Genomic DNA, 16,583 nt, shown 5'->3' with positions numbered 1-16,583 from the left:
GTAGGCCCCCTATAGGTACTGGAAAGCTGCTGTAAGGTCTCCCTGGAGCCTTCTCTTCTCCAGGCTGAACAACCCCAACTTCCTCAGCCTGTCTTCATAAGAGAAACCTTCAGCAGTTATCAGCTCTGCCCTCTCCAGAAAGGCAGGAGATTGTTTACATTTTCATTTCATCAACAGTCTTTTTCCTGGTGGAATAATTTGACTCTCTCTCTTTGATTAAACATGAGATTATGAGCTTCCATTATCAACTGCAAGTTACGTTTAGAGTCTACAGCTCTCGCTCTTCCAAGATGATGGTAGCAGTAATAAAAGAAACTCTTTAAATCCTGATGTTTCTTGCAGTGTTAGTTATGCAGTATAGAAATGTGTCAGGGGAAAAACTATCAAACCCAATACAACAAACGACTCCTAGCCTACCAGGTACTGTTCTATTTCTGCACACTACCATGGCAGGATTGAACTCCTACCCAGAAACATATGCTCTCCTTCTGTCAGCCTACCGCTGCTCAGCGAAATAACTTTCTGGCAATATTCTTCTTGGCAAACTACTTCTGGCAACCTTCACAGGAATCAGACCATTTTCTAGCCATCTGTAGCCCCTGACTTGGGATCTTAGTTTCCATGTAATAAGATTTGCCAACACCTAGGTACAAGAATCTTGAAACAAACTGAATGTCCTACTCTCCTTTCAATGCCTGCTGGGTTGCTGCTGTCTAGGAACACGTTGTGTACACCATCAGGTTTGTGCTCAACTACTGGAAATATCAAAAGCTTCTGTCTCCCCCATACCATGTTCAGAGGGATGCATGATGTTATTTTCCAGACACTTTGTGGGCTCTAAGTTAGAAATCCTCTCTTTTGCATATTCTGAAAAACTGCCTAGCTAATATGCAGAATGAGACAATCTTTTGAAATGGCTGAAACATATGCATCACCTGTGTTTCATCTGACATGTGAAAAGGTGGTCCACATATGCCTTATATTCACCTCCACTTTTTCACTTCACACTCCTCATCAGTAAGTTGCCATCAAAATCTCCCCAATCCTTTTGTTTATTAGGATGATGCTACAGTGTCTCTCTGCAGATCAGAGAACAAGCTCTTGAGATGCAATTCGCATCATTCTCTTCCATTTATTTTTTTAGTATTTTAATCTAATCCAATTTTCTCTCACAATCCTCCAAGATGCCCCTAGTCTGCAAGCTGGTAAAACACTAAGTAGGGAGCTGAGCATTAGGTAAACTAAGAAGCCTGACAGAGAAACTTTCAGACAGCAGCTCACATCTCCCTCAGAAATGGAAGCAGCAAAACACTTATTTGTATTTAGTGATCCACAAACCATATTTTTTTGGTTGGTAAAATAATTTTTGTGGCAGGCTGACATACATTTTCTCATCTACATGCTAACAGAGTTTTCAATTAAATACAATTATCTTTATCACCAAAGTGCCTACATATATCCTTTAATGCCAATTACTCTTTCTCTCTCCCTCCACAACTACTTGTAGAATGCTGCAGGACTGCTCACATGTTCTCAGAGCTCCTTTCTCTTATTTACTTGAGCTGTGCCAAGTGATTTTGGACAAGTGGTTTAACTTTCTTTCTACATCCTGATCTTGCACTTCGTTCAACACTCCAAGAAATGCAGAAACATGGAGTATACATCCACAATCATCTGTTCAGCTTCCTCATCAGGCAGAGGCACCACTGGCTGGGAGAATCTAAATACCCTGGGGCTTTTCAGCTTAGCTGCATGATCACGCAGCTCCCACAGCCCTTGAAGCTTTGATAACTTTTGTGCTTACAGCCAGGAGATACAGGGCATGATCTTAGAAGTAACACTGCCTATACACCCTAACTCCATAGACCCTCACCTGCACTATGTACATTCTTCAAGTTTGTGGTTTACCTCTTTATACGGGAGCCAGGTATACATGGACTTTCACATCCACTTGCCAGTGACATTATCGGGCTGTAGTCAGTACTGTAGTGCCTCGTCTCTGAAGTCCAAAATAATCATCCCCTCTATACTCTATACTCTATGCTATGATTATCAAAATTATTCTCTTTCGCGAGTTTCATCTGACTTAACCAATCAAGTCTCCAGGCTCACTGTTTAGCAAAAGAACTGGCAGAACAATGCATTCCTATTGAAAAATAATGTAAGGAAATCTGTATGAAGTCATCTTTATACATCAAAGATAATGAGAATATGCATAGAAGTTCTAAAAGTTTTTTTGCCCCAGAACAAAAAACACCCTATAGAGTTGCCAATATTTTGAAAGAGTTAAATAAAACATACGTACATATATTTATAGCCTCAACATTTTTTCCCCTGATAAGTGGACCAGATTCATTCAGCTAAATCATAAATATCACAGAATCAATCACACAAAACTGGAATTCACAATAAACACGATCAATTGTGTACACTATCGTACCTTGACAAAATGTAGCATTGATTCTCTTGTAGCCTTGGGGGCATTCCATCATAGGACTGTATCCATGGTATGCTGAAGAAAAAATTACATATTAAATACCACTGATTTATTTGCTTATCTAAAGAACTTGACAGACAAATTATTATGTAACTTTAAAAAAAGTGTAAGTTTTTGTGATGTATGTTTAAGCATAGAAGGTTAAGAAATTCAAATATTAGTAACCTTACTTCCATCTCTTCCTGCATATATACCACTGAGATCTTCAGTTATCCATTCAAAATTGAATTTTTGATTCAAAAGAAGACATCCTTGAAATCATCCTAATTGTTCTCAAATACTCAAATAATTTCTTTCACAAACCAGCTACAAATACCATGTTGGGAAAAAAATAAAGTTGAAGATTTATAATGGTTTTAAAACTGAAAGCAGATTCGGAAAGCAAAAAATATATGCAATATCAAGCAAAACTGTTGTGCATCATTTTTGCCACCACAATGAATTAAGACTGTTTGAAACACATAGGAAACAGAAGCAACCAAGCCTCCAAAGCAAGGAAAAAGTAGAAGTTACATCTGTGATTTAGCTAACAAAGTTTCCAAATTTTGGAGGACTGTGTCACTTATTGGCTGATCAGTGTAATCTGCCAAGGGCATTACAGTGCTGCAAAATACAGACTGAGCTCAATTTTGCCAAAATAGAAAGTGTTCAGTTAACTAGATTTTTATTTCCGTTTATTGTTTCTTTCCTCCACTTAAGGTTGCCTTTGAGACTACAGAAAGCTGTTTATTGATTCTTAAATTGTTAAGAATTTAACAATTTAAATTTAAGATGTTAACATCTTAAATGAGACCAGTAACTTCTTTGTATGTTACGCACTAAAAGCTAACCTCTTGGCAAAGCCCAATACTTTATTAAATATACAGAACAAAACTGTCAGCACTGTGATCATAAAAGTGCCCTTAATAAAGAGTCAAGAGAGTTTTTCATAATTTGAGCGCTACACCAGAGACATTTCTTCATATAACATTTGGTCAGATCTTTTGTTTTCCTTTAAAAGTGTTTTAAATGTTTAGCTGGCCAAAAAAAAAAAAAAAGAAAAAAAAAAGCATTATTTTCCAACTTTACAGTATATAAACTGTCAAATTAGAACAGAGTGAGATAACGTTGGCTTCACTTCACAACTGATGCTAGAACTGCACACTTATTCCTGCAGCTTAGTACTATAAGGATAAATAACAACAAAAAAGGTGTGTTTTTTTTTTTCCCCAACTTTTTTTTTAAAGCTTTTCCTATGCATTGGAAAAATTTAAGCGATGACCTGAGTAGCAGCTTTTCGAGTGAGGTAGTTTTATTTTAAGCAGCTGCTGTGAATAATTTCAAGTAATTGCTTAATTAGAACATAAAGGCTCTCTTTTAAGATTGCTTGAAGTCATGTGATAAAATGGTTAAACACTAAAATAACATTGGGTATAAATACAGTAATAATATTCTTACAGTTTTAACAAATCCATTTTCCATCTTTCCACAGACTACAAACTTTTAAACACAAATTAAAATTTGAAAATGTTCTCTGCCACCAGATACATGGCAGCTATGCATTTATTTTCAAGGCAGCTCCAATCTTTTCACAATGTTCATAGTAAAATCAGTTTAAACTTAAGATGAGATCTTCAGAAGTGCAATGCACTAGCCCTATTATTGCACCTAAAAAGTCAAAACATTTAACATTTCAAAATGTTAATGTTGGCAGGGTCAGATTCATAATTGCATTATGTCCTAACTTGTCTGCACTTCCCATTGCAGACCTTACTCAATTCACACTAAACCCGAGACAGCTTCTCCATAATTTTTGTGGGAAGGATTGGTAATCTGTAGCACAGTCTAGCAGAGGGAAAAGAGAGGAAGGGCAGAGCTCTTCCAGTTGTATGTAGAGGCCAGTCCATAAACTGTGCCAGGCCTTTTCCAGTGCCACAATACATTTTCCCTTCCATGGTGACTCACCTGCTCTAGAAAGTGTAATGGTGGAGTGAGGTCAGAGACTTCAGCCTCTCCCTCCCTACTCATCTGCCTGCTCCCACACCAAACAGGAAATAGTGGCTTACTAGCAGCTGTTTTCTTCCTTGTATAAAGAGCAGCAACATCGGCAGGTCACAGAAGAGTAAGGAGGTTGTGCAGTGATGGCTAGCTATCAATGTGAGAGCTGGATGGATTACCTGCCCTTTACTCAACCTGTTTATTAATTGCTAGCAAGAAGCCTGAACTATCATAACATTCCCCACACACCATTGAAATACAGTTTGTCTTAAAGGTCTGTAGAAGCCCGCAGAAGTGGAGACCTGTTCCAAAAATTCTTCCTTTATTTTTCAGTAACACTGACTAACCCATACACTGAGGGACACAGAAGCTGTCTCAGGCCAAGGCACTCAACCTCGCAACAGGACAGAAGCCCTGACTGAGCAGTGGCTATTACCCGAAATACTTAAGTACATCTTCAGAAAGTGACAAAGCCCTACATAAGTCCATGGGAACAAGACAGGCACAAAGTTAAGTACATCCTTCAGCAGTAGGTTGAAGACAGAAGTAAAGAAACCACACTTGTTAAGTGCCTGCTAATGAGACTGAAGTACATGCTTAAGTATTTTGCTAAACTACAGTTCCCAGGTGACCATGTTAAATGCAAACTGTTTAAGTATTACTGTAATAACAGGTCAACTTAAATGAAGTTTAGGAACCATAAAAGCAAAAGGAAGCCTCCTAAATCTACAATATAAAGGACAGTACTGGTTTAGTGAAGTCTCAGAGTATGTAAAAATGACATAGGATTAGCATGGCAGGAACTCTGCCTGGTAAGAAGGAACTATGGACCCCACTTAACCAGTACCTCACTATTAATTTACTTGACTCCCATGCCTGTCTGTTCAATTTCTTTTATACCTATGCATACTCTTTTCACCACTAAAACATTCTCATTAATACCCCAAAAAAAGGGGGGGTGAGAGGGGGAGTGGGGAAGGAAGAAAAAGTAAGAATACTTGATGAAAGATAAATCCTTAAGCAGGGACTCTATACTTTCTTTACATCTCATCATAAACTTACATTTTGTTTGGCAATTGTTTGCTGTACAGAAGCATAACACTTTCATGTTGATGCAAAGCTTATGGCACATTTTCCCAAAGGTCATTTAGGCTCAGATCCAGATTTAAGTTCAAGCTGGACATCTATAAAACTCTAAGATGCTGCAAAATCATAGGCTACTGCAACATTCCAAATTTGATCACCTTAAGTTCCTAAAAACCTGAAAATTCACCATTTGCACCTATGCAGAATTGCCCTAAGTCATGGCACGACTGAATAGTATCATGCTTAACTCATTCCTAAATTAAATGCATATGGAGAAATTGCATATATCTCTATCAAAACTTCCTGACAGATACAGTCAGTGAATGTTCTTAAAGCAAGCCCCTACCAAATCATATTCTTGATATAATGTTGTGGTAGGTAACACTGTATTTTAATCCAGAGAAAACAGAGAGTACACACACCTCCTCCTCCCTAAGAAGGGGAGAAAGTTAATGTACAGTGAGAGCTCCCACCTAGAAAGATGAGAAATATATCCTGTTTCATCTCAAACCCTTACTTTCCAGGAATACCTTAACCACAAGCGCAGGGCAACATTCTTTGTCTCCTCTTGAAACTGTACAGTTACGCTCAAAAGACAATTCCAAATTATTTGAGGCAGAAAGCAGAAGTGAGCATGACTCATACCATTAGCAATTAATGACACCGGGAAAGAGACTGGGTTCCCATTCCTATTCCAAGAATTGTTTCTTCATTTTATGGGTTAGGGCATCTCCTCATAGTTATAAAATGTAGATTTGAAAAACTCTCCGGGTAGATAAAGGAACTATGAATTGCCTCATCTTGAGCAAATGTGCTAGTCATTAAGCTGTTATATTAAAAGGACAGTGCTCCTCTTATTAGCATTTACAAAAAATGATTCTACTCAGTGCACTGAGAAAGGGTGGTGGACTTCCCTCCAGGAGAAGTTTTAGGGCTGTGTATCCCAAGTGTGTTTAAGGCATTTCTCTGTACTCCCCTACCAAGCATCTGGGGACTACGATTTAAGACATGGTTTGCCCCAGTATTTCCCAATTGGTTTGGCCTTAACAGAGCATACATAGCTTAATGGTATTAAGTTGCTGCCTGATCAACACATGGCCTGTAGTGGATTCCAGGCGGGGAAGGCTGGTATTTTACCCAACGATGAAGAACCCTCACATGGGCTTCCCTTGGAACCAGGCACCAAAAATTTGTATTACTTCACGGAATCATAGAATGGCTTGGGTTGGAAGGGACCTTAAAGACCATCTAATTCTAACCCCCTGCCATGGGAAGGGACACCTCCAACCAGACCAGGTTACCCAAAGCCCCATCCAACCTAGCCTTGAACACTTCCAGGGATGGGGCATCCACATCTTCTCTGGGCAACCTGTGGCTGTGCTTCACCATCCTCAGAGTAAAGTATTTCTTCCTAGTTGTTCCAACTAGTTTTTGGTACATTTGAGGCTTTCATGATTTTCTCCTGGCACACCTGCATCTACTAAGCAATATATTCTGCACACCCACATACTGCTGATGAACAAAACTTCCAAGTGTAGTTAAATTCCTACTTATTTGGAGAAAACGATAAATTCGGAGCACATTTCCCAGTTCATGGAGGTACATTAATACAGAAGGAATGTCCCTTGTAAATTATATTTATGCGCTACAGAAATTAAAACTTAGATACTCAAGTATTCTGTGAACTACTGCCCTCAAAGATGCTAAGTACACTCTCTTTTGGAAGCAAAGCAGAAGATAAACATATTCCCAAACACAAAATTTTAATGCTTCATAAATGAACAGATCAGACTGAGTCAGTATATAAACTGGTGCAAACTCTCCTGTGGAAAGAGAAAGAAGTAGAAGCCAAAGTAGATTTTCTGCTGGAATTACATTTGATGTACTATATTAGACCTGTGAACAATAATGTTTCAAAAAACCAAACACTGAACAGACTTGAAGTATTGCTATCTGTTGGAACAACAATGGCCTAGGAGACCTCAATAAGGCTGACTGTTCCTTGCACTACTCTTGGCTCACTAAATAGGACCCTACTCCATCTGCAAAATGGAGATCCCAGTGTTTATTTCTTTATTCTTTCATTTAGTGATGAAAATATTAAATGATAGCAAAGTATTACTATTTCTGTGCAATAATTATGTAATTCACAGAAGTTTAAGAGACTATCTTCACTTATCTGAAATTTCTCTCTCATTATAACATAATATCAACTCACAATAAACTGGTGAGGAAAGTCTCTGAGTAGTCTAATTGTCAAGGAAGATATTTCAAAAACAGAACAGAAATAAATAAATAAATGAAACAGACAATTTAGAGCCTGGAAAACTTTGGCTCCAGATTTGAAAGTTCATCTGCAGTCTCAAGAGGTCACTACATTCTCTCCAAGCAGTAACTGGCGCCTCTATAATTTAACATTTCTGTACAGACTTAAAAAGAAAAAAAATTAAAATAAATCCAGCTGGAAGAGGCAACATGATTCAGTGTCATTATCGTTCCTGAGAAAATGCAACAGTGCGTCACTGCCTTAGAGGTGGAGGAAGCAAGAAAAAACAAACAAACAAAAAAAACACAACAACCACATTAACTCTGCTGGCTTTACTGAGTGCCTGCATACTGTAACTCTGCTGGCATGCAGGAGAATTCCTGTTTCTGCAACCTGCCCCTAATTAAACCATGGTTCTTTCTCCTATGTTTCTTTTTTTCAAAAAAGCAAAATTCGATAAAAAAAAAGAAAAAAAAAAAGAAGTTATAAACTGGTTCAGAGAATAACAAAAAAATAACACTTACATGGCTTCTTAGGACATTTCTGGCATTTGTTAAAACCCCAGGAAGTACCCACGGTTCCACAGCAGTCTTCTTGCTTGGAAAGGCCAGGAAGTGCTTTGCCACACTGGAATAGTTAGGTAAAGAATACTCAGGTTAGTGCTGTTGCTGTTGTATGATGCTCACCTCTAGTATATTCTTTTTCAGTCATCCTGGGTCAACCTCTTCCCAGTGTAACTGAGATACTGAAAATTCACTGGAGCTCTTAGCTGAACTTAATAGTGCCCAAGCATTGCAATGGCTCTCTGCACAGGAATGAGCAGGTTAGGTTACATTATCATCTTCCTCTGCTTCAACTTGAAAAGAAGGCAAAAGAAACAGAAGAGAACAAACAGTATGTCATTCTCCCCCATAAAAATGTCTCTACATGCTTTTTCAAAAGCCAAATAAATTATCTTAAATAAATCACTCTCTTAAAGAAATAAACAAAAAGTATGAGTGATTTCTATAATGTTATTTCCTATCTATTAGTAAGGCAACTTTCTGCCAACTTATGTTTAATGTTTATGACTGGTTACTGAAAACTGCCAAATTATTATGAAAGATTCTGCTGTCCAGATAATGAAGGAGTAAGGAACATGTAAGGTGACTCAAGCCAAAGTTAGTGATATCTGTGTTATTCCGAGTATTCCACGCAAATATTTAAATTGATTTTGTAACCATGTCTGAGGCAGATACTGCCTATATTTTTTTAATGATTAAGAATATTCTGATCGTGCTTTTTGTTAACAAGAATATTAACACTTGGAAGCATATAATTTTTCATTTTTGACTTTTACGACTTTTTTTCCATTTTGTGCGGTTAACAATGTTTAAATATATTTCTCTATATGTGATGCGGACATTCATAAAGTATATCTTAACCTGTGAACTAGGTATAAAATGGAAGTGTACACAGCATGAGAGAAATGCACAACAGGTGCACTTTCAAAGCAAATACTGATATAAATAGGCACCGAAGCAAATAATTCAAATGTGCTGAAGTGTGAATCCTCACTACAGAGTGAATAGACCTTCCCTGATCTAACTTTTCTTCCTGACCACATAGAAAAACCTCTGAATGAAGTGCTTATCTTTCTTTCAGCTGGCTCGTCCTACAGCACAGGCTGTGGCCTTGTTGTTGCTTTCACTTATGCTGATAACCTAGTCACCCCACAGGGGAATGTGTGCTGAATACACAGTCACTGACAGCTTCCTCTGACCTTCACCATTTTTTTCTGGTTGTGCTGACATCCATGGATCAGTGATGTTTCTAAAGTAGAAAGTTACTCTGTGTGGCCTCACAGTGACTACTGTTCTCTCTATCCATGACTCTGACTCATTAGCAGGTCCCCTCTTTCCATGGGGAGGGATGGCAAGGCATCATTCCAGCCACCTTCTCTGCCCCTTTTTCAAAGATACTCCCCAGGCGCACCCTGAAATATCTTGGCAACAAATCAAAAGCACCACCATATAAGCAAACATGCAACTTGCAGCGGTTTAGCCCTTGCTGCATGTATTTGTCAAATACGCCATGTTTGAAGCAGCCGGGAGCATCCTCTGCTCCAGTGAATACCAGCCTCAGACATGAAATAGACCTTTTAGCACCAGGGCCATTTAGCAAAGTTACCGTGTGCCTCTGAACATCACCCCTATATGTGATAGCACCACTTGTGCCTTGAGCTACATTTTAGGGTGAGACACGGACAGTATAAAGGACAGAGCACCCAAACAGGTTAGAAGTCACTACTCATTTATTGTGTAACTTGAGGAGTCTCTTTCCACACTACCATCTGCACAGGGTCTTGTGTCCAATTTTCCCATGTTCCAATGGGTCAGAAACAGTCCTGCCCTGGACTGTAGTTGGCCATGTTCAAACAGTAAAGAATCTAAACAAGGCCCACCTTTTAGATGCAAGCCCAGGCCTGCACTGGCTGAACACATCTTTTAGGCTGTCTTGCTCTCCACTGATGTGGGCACTGGCAGGATTAGCACACGACTGACCATTCCTTATCATTCAGTTGCACTCTGCTCTGGTTTCAGAAGCAACTCTCAATCTAGCGCAAAAGCAGGCAAGGTGCAAGACCAGGGAATTCTGCTCACCTTCAGTATGCTGCAGCACACGAGCTGTTTACAGGAACTAGATTTTTCAACTAACTCTAGCTAGATGAAGTACAGTGAACTATGCTACATCTTGCTGCAATTCCAAGAATCCCCAAATCTTTCAGCTCAGTATTCATAATGTCTCCTTCAGTTGGCTACCCAAAAAACTTACAGAATTCACGTTACGTCTTTACACAACATTGGTTTCTCAACCTGCATCTCAAGTGAGCATGCTCTAAGGAGGACTATTTTATTTTATCATTACAGCTGCTCAACTACTTTTCTAGAACTGGTACCACTTCTCCAAAGGGGAGGCCACTGACTAAAGTCATATACTGTGGTGGTTTGTGAGGGTCAGCTAAACTGTTTTCCATTCAACTCTCTCTCCCCGCCTTGTACCTCAGTTCTACAACTCTTCTCGCTCTGAAAAGAAGTGGGAGGAATCAAAGCTGATGCTGCACCTCCCCTTATGATCTCAGAAACTGAGCATTTGGGCAGCAAGGCACATAACTAACATCCAGTGCTCCTCACAAGGTCACAGGCCTCAAGGACACATCGCAGCAGCGTGCATGTGTAGAGGCAAGACTCTACTAACTGAGAGCCAACATGCCATCATTAACTAGCCTTTTTTTTTTTTCATGTATCTTCCTAGAAGAGGTGTCATTTAATAGTAGGAAATTAAAAGGAGAATAAAGCAAAGCTTTAAAAAAATAGAAAAGTAAAAAAGAAAGGAGGAGGAAGATGGCCTAAAGCCCACTTTGAGTTTAGGTGTGGTGCTACAGCATTTGCACTCTACTGAAAATCATGATCTCTGTGGTCATAACTTTTTCAAATTTCCATATAAAAACCATGAGCAAAAATAAGGATGCCAAATTCTGAGTCATCTGGCAACTGTGGTTTGTAGTCCTGTTAGTAAAAACTGGCAATGATTAAAGCTGCTGCTCCCACTGCCTCTATGGTGAATTAAGGCTTGAAGAATCAATGATAATTTGGTTAGTGTCCAGATCATTGTAGAAACTGGCCAGCAAGGAAAAGCAACTGCCACATGGGGCTCCTCGTGGTGTAAGATCTGTGTAATTTTGGAGCTATGCATCAGAAAAAATGACTGCTCTGCAAAGTCCTAAGCCAAGCAGAAATAGAGTTCTTCTATGGCTAATAAACCCTGATTTCTCTGGTACATCTAATAATGCTTCAGATATTTCCAACACTCGTGGCACTGCACAAGCTGTTTCCTAGCCAGCTACAATTTCTTAAGGTGCTCCTCCCATTCTCAGCCCCTAAGCATCAATGAATTGAAGCTCTGTTTCTACAGGTCTCAAAAACTTTTAGGTAATTTCTTTCCTCTTCACAAGTCTTATCCACTTCCTACCTCCGAGAAGAACTCATTAGTTCTTCAGACAGTCTGTTCCAGTCTCTGAGTCACAAGTGACTGGAAAAGTCACTTGGGGGAATCCATAGCTATTTTTAGTTTGTCTCACTATTCAACACAACTCCAACACATAAGCATGAGCTTAAAATAAGCAGTGAAGCTAAACACTTGCACACAGCTTGCACTATGCATGAAGATGATGCCATTTTCTAAGCTTAGGTTTACAATTTTCTATCCATCATCCACACACATTTCAAACTAATCCAGCTGGTATTCCTGAGGGCTTCTGGAAAACTCCTCACAGAGAGAAAACAGATTTTCATGAATGATACATCTGTCACAAGAAATCATCTCAATTTTGAGCTGATTCTGATTGGTCCAGAAGGCAAAGAAGCGATGAAGGATTGCTATAAAAGAGCTGAACTGTGCTGGAAGTGGCTCAGCAGTAGCAGCACTGTGAGGCACACATGGTACTGCTATAAAACTAAGTTCTTCCTGGGTAAAGCGCTCACAGACACTGAAAGTATTGTTTTGAGTCCACATATTTTCCCCATGCGTGCCTGGGCTTCTATGCCAATATTTTATATAACTGGAGGAAGTACTGAATATTCCCACTGGTAGACTGAAATTTTGGCTGACCCTGTGCTGGTGCACAAAGGCCATCCCAAGCCACATCACCTTTTCGTTCCTTCTGTCCAGCCTCTGTCCCATCTCCACAGTGCTAACAGCCCTTGAGTTGGGCAAGGCCACCAGGATTTAAGGTTTTCCGATGCCAGGGAAAAGGAAGGATTATATCCTCAAAATCCCTCTGCTGAGGCAGTAGGAGGAATGTATTCAGCTCCCCGTTGAAGTGCAGCAGAGAGCCCAGCCTGGCAATTAGTCTCAGGGCAACCGCAAAGGACTCTGGCTGAGGGACCAGAAGGTTTCCTGGGACCCCCACTCCTGCGTGACCCATCTACAAATCCCTGTCACGAGCTATTAGTTAAAACCACAATACAGGCATAAAGAAAGGAGCGTCACATGATTAACTATGACTGAAATCGATAGGTGCTTTGCCTGAGTTAATAGTTAATGACTCTGGGATTCAGCTCAAAAGGCTGCGTTTCACATACCACAATAGCAGAAGTGAATGGATACACTGTTTAACTTTCTGTAAACTATTCAACAGGCACAGACCTTGGATTGTTCCTTCTTTTTTCTTTCCCCTATAGGCACCACAAACAGGGCAGGAAACCTCAAACTTAATAAACCCTATTAGTGAAACAATTAACAAACACGCTTAATTAGCTCAGTGACCAGGGCTGACTGACAGGTTGTTACAAATGAAGAGCATTATCCACTGCAGCACTGGCGCACTAACAGGCATTGTCTCATAACCAGAGGAGAGAAACTTAAATACTTCCAGACTTTCTAAAAGAACTGGTAAAGAATTTGTTTTGGCTTAAGTAGAACATTCTTCATAGGCAAGCAAAAATTACCCAGCTTTCTTTTATTTGAGTAATTAAAACAATGTTTGGTGTTTTTGGTATCTGATACATCTTTAATCTTCTGATATTTCAGGGTATTGATTTTGCAAAGAAACTATTGTGAATGAAACATTAATCCTGTAAATGAATCCACACTGATTTCTGACAGTCTATTTGTTTAAAAACTTCAGAAGCCAAACCATGAGCTTCAAGGAATTCCAGACAGTTATTTTATTTTATGAGATGGTATTTTTAAGACTATTTTAAAGAAAAAAAAGTTCTTTAGAAGTGCTCTAAGAGAAAAGGACCAGTATGAAGCACAGAATTTTACTTGTATCATTGTTCTTGCATTAGGAATATGAATATGGAAGTTCATTTCATACAGCTGTCAAAAAAATAAATAAATTTAACTCCATAGGAATTGTTTTATTCAATCTGAAGTTCATCAGGGATATCTCTATGGTTCGAGGAGTAACTTCAGTTGGCATATTACTATTGTCATCACCTCCAGACTACAGACACTATGATCATATTACATACAGTAGGACAGATAGATTAGGTTATGCATTAAGAGCTATCAACACACTTTGCTGCTCTGATTTCTAACTCCAAGAGTTTAATGCCTTTGTTTTATATTCCCTATTGTGAAAAAAAAAAATAAATCAGCAGTGATCTAAGCCCAGTTCCTAAACATTTTATGTATTTTCTGTAATTTAAGTACACAGTCAATATATGTCCTTGTGTGAATCAAGATAAGTAAATGCCTAATGATTTGCAGTCAGAATCTTTATCATGATACAACCGACAATTTCTGAACTTTGCTGACTGCCATCTATCACTTGGTTTATTTCATTTTCTATCACGTTTAACAGCAGAGAGGAGGGGGCCTCACACATCACAATACCAGCACAACTCCAACCCAAGCTTCCTTCTCAATGGAGCTGTAACAAGCGTAGAGCTTTTGTACACCACCTCTCAAAGCCCTTTGCAAGGGAAACACAAAACATCACTCAGCAAACGACTGACTAGTGACCATATCATCCCCTGAACATGGTGGTGTGGAACTGGTCTGAAATTAAAGAAACCTCCGATAAGTGGGTCAGAAGAGAGCACTTTTAACTGAACTTACAACAGTGACCATTTCAGAGAGCAAACCACTCACTCTGAGCAGTTGCACCAGCACAACTGAGAGACAGTAAAAAGGAATGAACAAGCACAGGCAAACACTTCCTCCTAGCCAGCATCTCTTCCAGACATTTTGTCTATGTCGTCTCCAGACAGGTAAGCAACTTCAAATCTGTTTCTCCTTAAAATAAGAAGTCTTTCTAAGACAACACTTGGTTTCTGGTCTGCAGCTTAACCACCAGTTCGTGATACACTCTGTAAAAATCTTCTTGATATTAGGAAAGATTTTGTCTTTAAGTTATAGATGCTGGGATCACCAGAAGTCTCCTTCAGTAAAACTGATTTTTAAAAAATACCTGCTAAAGAGAGAAAAAATTAAAGAGCTTCACCAATTCCTTGATGCTTTGCAAAAAATGCCTTGGTCTTTACAGTTATGCAAAAGAGAGACCAAACCAGTTCTGAGGGGGAGGAAAAAACAAACAACTTTGAGAAAACCCTGGTGTTTAATTCCCTTCATATGCATTTTGCCAGATAGTAGGCATCTGCATTCTTTTCTCAATTTAAATGCAAGGTAATAAAAAAGTAAATTTAACAGGACTTGGGATTAAACCATAATCATTACTAGGTGCACCACTGACACTGTAAAAGTATTTTGGGAAATAACAAGATACTCTGTGTCATAATAAAGGCATTTTTATTAGAATTACAATGAAAAGCAGCTGAAGAGGAGGAATTGAAAAGAAAAAAATGAATTGTCCTTATTTGCTTGCTTTTAAACAGGACTCATAGAATCAGTGCTCTAAGACAACCAACTCCTTGGATTTCAGAAACACAGACATAACATGGCTGTAGAGGACCTTTCAAAAAAGCTAGACTCAATGTCTAGCTTTAGAAGGCACTGTAGCATATAGTGGTGTCTACAGATCTATTGCTCTGTACCTGAAGCAGGATTTTTGTCTTACTGCTCCCACTGTATGTGTTTTCTGACTTCAGGTCTCTATTTTCCCAACATCAGTTACAAAAACCGTATCTTGTTTTGTATAAAAAGTTTGCTCCCTATATTTCTAAGACAACACTTGGTTTCTGGTCTGCAGCTTAACCACCAGTTCGTGATACACTCTGTAAAAATCTTCTTGATATTAGGAAAGTATTTGATGAAGCACTACTTTTGTATGCGACGTATCATAGTAAGCTATCACGTAACATGGCAAGCAATCCTGCAGCAATCACTGTAGCATCTCCCAGAGGGTAAATACTTGTTAAGTGTGCCAATCAGGGAAGAGAGGCAGCCAGGATAAGTGAATTTACTTGAGTAGAAAAAGAGCCATCCAGAACATTATTTTTTCTTCCTACACTTTTTTTTTTTTAATTGTAATATTAATACTACTTCTATAGCTCCTCTTTCCAGTATATTTCCCAATGCTGAGGACACTCCAGAAAACAGTCACAATCAAGCAACACATGCATGTGTGTATTTGTATTTAGGAAAACATAGATGTTCATTTATCTATCCTACTTAAAATAGGAAGTATCATTCCTCTAGCCCCTCTTACTCACTCTCTTCCTCTGTCCTCTCAGTTTTGAGACTACCATATTTTCACTTATCTTTTAGTATCCTTTTTTCATGGTAATTGCCTTTGGTTATTAGTCACTTATAATACAAGTGAGCAAACAAGAGGCCTAGAAGAATTTCTGTATTCTGAATTTGGAGTGAACTGAGGCTTGAGAATATGACTGGGCTCTTCAACTGTCTGTAGCATAATGTCCTCCAAGCTTTGGTTGAGGATGGCTCCAGCTGCTAAACTGAACAGTATGCACTGACTAAACTGCAAAAACACGCCCTGGCTGTCCTGGGATTTGAGTATAGCAACTACCCTACTGTTTTCACAGGACTACTGTTTTTGAATAAGACAAATTAAAGGAATTTAACTAAGGTGGGGTGAGGAAGAATGCGTTGGGAGACTACAAATATTCCACAGAAGGTTGTGAGAAAAAAAAAAAAAAAGACAAAGCAATTAGAAACAAATGATCTGATTTTAAAGAAATTCAAGGAAAGAGATGGAGAGAACATAGAGTAATAGAAATAAATCGAAGTAGAGAAACATAAAATGATAGAGGTTACACACACACACGTACACACAAGTAGCAAAGATTC

At 38.9% G+C, this 16,583-nt stretch overlaps 1 protein-coding gene across 7 annotated transcripts in view; it reads right to left on the bottom strand.

Annotated features, from left to right (window-relative positions):
* LTBP1 (latent transforming growth factor beta binding protein 1) overlaps positions 1-16,583 on the bottom strand; it is a 201,373-nt gene that overhangs the window by 91,446 nt on the left and 93,344 nt on the right. For all 7 annotated transcript variants that reach the window (XM_082756282.1, XM_082756284.1, XM_082756283.1 and 4 more), the window contains 2 exons: positions 8,351-8,453; positions 2,441-2,512 (listed from right to left, as the gene is read on the bottom strand). In XM_082756282.1, the coding sequence (XP_082612408.1) occupies positions 2,441-2,512; positions 8,351-8,453 (175 nt within the window). The remainder of the gene's footprint in view (positions 1-2,440; positions 2,513-8,350; positions 8,454-16,583) is intronic.

Source organism: Aythya marila, assembly GCF_965140915.1.
Source record: "Aythya marila genome assembly, chromosome: 3".
Classification (NCBI taxonomy): domain Eukaryota; kingdom Metazoa; phylum Chordata; class Aves; order Anseriformes; family Anatidae; genus Aythya; species Aythya marila.
Note: the sequence above shows the minus strand (reverse complement) of the source record. Positions and strands in the feature narration are given on the sequence as shown.